Source organism: Acyrthosiphon pisum, chromosome A1 (assembly GCF_005508785.2).
Source record: "Acyrthosiphon pisum isolate AL4f chromosome A1, pea_aphid_22Mar2018_4r6ur, whole genome shotgun sequence".
NCBI lineage: Eukaryota > Metazoa > Arthropoda > Insecta > Hemiptera > Aphididae > Acyrthosiphon > Acyrthosiphon pisum.
The window spans coordinates 38,695,570-38,700,815 of NC_042494.1; the positions used below are offsets into that span (position 1 = coordinate 38,695,570).

A 5,246-nucleotide genomic window follows, 5' to 3' on the forward strand; every position below is an offset into this window, starting at 1 on the left:
TTTTATTTAAATGGGATTTTGTTGTAATCAAATAATTATTTTTCATAGAAATATTTTTGTTTGTACATAATATATGGTAGGTATTTTTAATTTTTAATTCGAAATAATCGTATTGTATTATGTATTAATTACGACCGACAATCATTAATAATAACAATGATTTATTTACACACATACGGGTTGCATATGTTATTTGTAATATAACAAAAATAATCGAATAATAATTTGTATGAGTTTTTCTACGAATGTTTACAAAATACCTACGAATAATAATATTTATATAGTTCTTTATAACTCTGTCTTACATTATCACACTCACACATTGACACATTATATTTTAATTTATATTTAAATTCATGCCAAGTGTTTGTATTTGTTCTTAAATACTTTTTGAATGTGTGTATTTGTGTTTTGTATCTTTATTAAAATGCAATTTAAACGTATCTTTTACAAAACTGGGCCAAGTTATGACTCTGAATAAAAAATCTACCTAAAAAGCAATAAGTAATATTTGAAAAAATGCATATTTAAGAACCGGAATTAACCGGAACCGAAACCGGAACCAATCATTTATTTATTTTAAGAACCGAACCGAAAAAAATCCATAAGGTTCCAGTCCCTGGTGTGGACGTACCAATTAGGCAGATAAATAGGTGGGTATTTATTAGATATTTTATATTTCTCCCTACGTCGAGTCGGGATAGGTACTATTATCAGCTTGTAGCTTATCGTATTTCCCGTAATTTCGTATACGGTTTGCTTTAAATTGAGTATATTTAAATGTATATTAGTTAGCTATATTTAATTGAGTATATACATATGTAACTTTTTCCGCTGTTTAGGAACTTACATATGTCCATGTAAAAATAAGGAACCTAAAATATAAGTAGCGCAATTGGCGTACTGATCTAAAATTTAAGCGGCGCAATTGGTATACTGACCTATGATGGAAAAACGCGCGTCAAAACCGCTGTAGTGTGTCGCGACCCTAAAGTACAAATATTGTTTTAGGCGCAACTGGTCCATGCCCGGTATAAGTACATAGGTAGCTGGCATATTAGTACTTACCTATAATAATGATATGTATGATAAATAAAAAACAGGTAAGTAGGTATAGGTACCTAAAGTTACTACTATAGAGCAAGGACTATTATAATTTATGCACTAAAAATCATAAAATAGGTATGCATTTAAATAGCACTTCTTTGCATATAAAAATTAAAAATATAGTAAAATTTTAAACTTTCTTATATGTGTGCATTAGTAAAAATATATATAAGCTAAAAATAAAATTACACAATAAATATTTTTATTAATTTTAATAATTTATTGTAGGTACCTACTTTTAGGTATACAGCTTGATCAATTTGCAATATAGGCACCTACTTATATGTAGGTTATAAAAAACCAGTAAAACAGCCAATACAGATCTCATTCTTCATTTAAATGTTTAATCTAATTGTTGATCTTCATTCATGAAAAATATTTACCAAAGTGCTGATTTTTCGATAAACTATCAAAATGTGCACTAAAAAATTAAAACATGCTTTGATAATCAAAAATATGTCCTTAAACCCAAAAATGTCAAAATATACAAAAATATACACTAAAAACTTTGAGTATGGGATCACAAACGTTGTGAAATGGTCAGGGCTTTACACTTTTTGAGGGGCCTATCACCTATAAAAAAACATGATTCTTTCCGCACAAATTCTTTCACTAAAATGTATTGTGTACTTATACTAATCAGAAAAAATATGCAAATGAATAAGAGTCCATGGTGTAGACTTACGACCACGAATTAAGATATATCACGAGTATATCTTAATTCGTGCAGCTTACGACCAATACGGGTTAGCTGACCAATACTACCTATTGCATATTATATAGACGTTAGAAATATAATATTGTTTAAATTATATTTAAATTATATTGCAAAATATCGAATATATCGTTTTGCCACGTTAGTAATAATAATTGCTATATTGTATATAATATAGGTGCGTACAGCGTACAATTTTAAAGCTTTATCTATCCCCGGAACACATCTAAATAAATTGACGTTACGTGTTCTTTTATCTTCGTTAGCCTTTTATAAGTATCTTTTATTTTATTTTATTTTAATTCGAGATATACAATCTATATCGCATGACATAATAAGTATATAGAGACAGATAACAGTATACACAAAAAATAAAAATAAAGTGAGTAAAGAAGCCACCCAATGATGACACTTTAATATTGATTTTTCAGTTTTGAAATAAGAATTTATTTAGACATTCTTATTTTTTTTCTAGATTTAAATATGCAAAAGGTCTCTGCACCATTTACGTTTTAAGCGTCTAGGAGGGCTACCAGGGATTGTGAGGGAGGAAAGGTTTTTAATTAAAGGATTTGAATGGGAGGAAAGACGGTTGTGAAATATTTTATAAAAGTTTTTAGCTTCTTCATTGATTGTTTTAAATTCCATGTCTGTGTGGAGTGTATGATTTGATATGTATGGGAAGCATTTATTAATTTTCTTAACGCAATATTTTGAAAGGATTGAATTTTATTTAAATTTGTCTTTTTTGCACTTCCCCATAGCTGTATGCCGTATATCCAGATTGGTTTCAGTAATGTTTTGTAGATGAGAAGTTTGATATTAGGGGAGGAGTGTTTATTAGAGATTAGTGGTTTGAGGATACGAAAACGGTTGTTCACTGATAGTCTTTTTGCTCTAATATGGTGGGCCCATGTTAGTATTGTATCTAGTATAAGACCAAGGTACTTAACTGTAGGAGAGAATGGTGTTGGAACACCGTATAGAGTTACCTCAGGGGAAGGAGCTGGTCTAAATGTAAAGGTGGTGTGGACAGACTTGCTATGATTTAATTTAAATCTCCATTTGGTATACCAATTCTCCATAAGATCTAGGTGAGTTTGAAGGTTTTCAGAGGCTATGAGTTGATTGTCATTCATAGAGATGATTACCTTGTCGTCTGCATAGTCTGCTACTGATGTATTTAGTGTGATTGGTTGATCTGCGGCGAATATATTACAAAGAATGGGGGATAAAATTCCGCCCTGAGGGACCCCAGCACTTATACTGCCAATACTTGCCGTGTCAGACCCGTATCGTATTTGGAAGGTATGTTTAGTTAGATATGATTTGATTAGAAGATAAAAGGATGAAGGAAGAAATGTTTTTAGTTCATGTAGTTCATCGTACCATACTCTGTCAAAAGCTTGTGATATGTCTAAGAAAGCGGCTGTACAAGATCATTTTTTCCAGGGAGAAAGATATTGCATAATTATTAGTTGGTGGGTCGTCGAATGTGAAGAAAGTATCTTTTATTAAAAATTTTTATTTTTATACCTACTTTTTAAATTGTAAAAACGCTAAGGCTTTAGGTGTAACACTGTCATTATGTAGATAGTATAGCTAATTGAAATTGATATACATTCCCCCTCCTTGTATCCAAAATTATAAGTATTTGCGCACTACTCTTATACATTTTTTATATTAATTTATTATAATATTATATCAGGTAAAGAAAAAATCAACCAAGAACAACGTGCAAATTATTTTGGGGAATCACTAATTTCATTGACGGATTACAGTCGTTCGCAACTATTACCGAGCACATCAACTCAAACCCAATATGTCTCAAAGTCTACGCCATATTCGGTAGTGGGTCAATTAATATATTATATTATTCTAATGAATACCTATGTATAAAAATATTTGAAATAACCTGAAAACCTATTATGTTTATTGTTCACAGGTCAGTAGTTGTAGTGATGATGAGAGTGACCAAGAGCATCAAATATAACTAATATATAGGTATTATAACACAGCGCAATCTCTCTGTATTAATAATAATATAAGAATTGAATTAGGTAATGTTTAATATAATTATAAATTCTAATGGAATTTTTCTTAGTTGTTTCGTCTATAAGCAACTTGTAAGAGACTGCAATTTAATTACTAATTAGGTAGAATTATAAAAATGTCCTAATGTATTTTCCTTGTACCCTAAATTACTTAATATAGTGTTGATATACTGGTAACAAATAACAGATTGTTTAATTGAATTATTTACACAATACCAATTTATTTGTTGGTTAAAAAAGCTTGAAAATTTAATAGAAGGCTCCTAGTACCTATATTGTTTCAAAGGTAGATGAAAAAAATTAATAATCCATATAGTCACGATTAAAAAGACTGTAGATACTTGAAAATTTCCCTGAATGTTTATATTAGCATTTTCTTTATACGATAACATTTTGAAAATAATTTTACTCTTTTTGAGCTGTTTACGGACATTATCAGTTTTCAATTTTTTTAGTTTTTTTTTTCTATAAATATCAATAAAGTTTTATCTGTTGGACCAACAGTGTAAAAAATTAATACAATTCACCTGATATATTATTACAATAGCAGTTGAAAAATATTAAAAATACATAGGCACAATTTTTTTTATAAGCATTTAAAGATCGAATTTTGACAAAATTTATCAAATTTAAAACTGAATAATTATTTCGTAGTTAAAAATCTATAAAATGTTCAACTTTTATATCTAAGGATTGAAAATTTAAGACAAGTTTCTACGTAAGTTGTTAATTCTATTACCAAAAAATACATAAGCACAGTTTATTTTTATAGTCATTTTAAGCTCAAATTTGGACAAAATTACTGCATATTAAAAAACATGGAATAACTATTTTAGTTGTTTTGTTGTGATTGTATAATTTTATTCGTGGGTATTTGAAACTTCTAAAGTATACTATTATATATCTATGATAGTAGTTTAGTACCACGTTTTGTTGTTATGTATAACGCGTTACCTGATGGATATTGTGATATGATTAATTTGGAATTTATTATTAATACCTATTATAGGTCATACTAGGGTATACTTATTTATAGTCTATAAATAAGTATACCTATAATAGGTATGTCTAATACCTAGACTGACAAACCGTCTCCGCTCAGAATCGTTTTTCTTATACAGTGATATTATATCATTGAATTCAAATTTAATACCATCCATTATACAGTTACCCACTTGTAACCTACTGCACAGCAGAGCGACATTCACTTACACACCTTTTTTTCTTTTGTTTTTCACGGCGATTTTGAAAATTAGTGGAACATTTTTTTATTTTTAACCCGCCAAAGTACCAACTAGATTCACTTTCCTATCAGAAAAGATACTGTTGAAGAAAATCGAAGTACTTTTACTGTCCTAAAAGGTGATGAC

General features: G+C 29.1%; 1 protein-coding gene across 1 annotated transcript in view; it reads left to right on the forward strand.

Annotated features, from left to right (window-relative positions):
* Positions 1–4,008, forward strand: part of LOC100164034 (bestrophin-1-like) — a 19,824-nt gene extending 15,816 nt beyond the window's left edge. Inside the window, exons 9-10 of the mRNA XM_029486216.1 lie at positions 3,531–3,673; positions 3,768–4,008. Coding sequence (XP_029342076.1) covers positions 3,531–3,673; positions 3,768–3,815 — 191 coding nt within the window. The 3' untranslated portion in view covers positions 3,816–4,008. The remainder of the gene's footprint in view (positions 1–3,530; positions 3,674–3,767) is intronic.
* Positions 4,009–5,246: the final 1,238 nt, after the last annotated feature.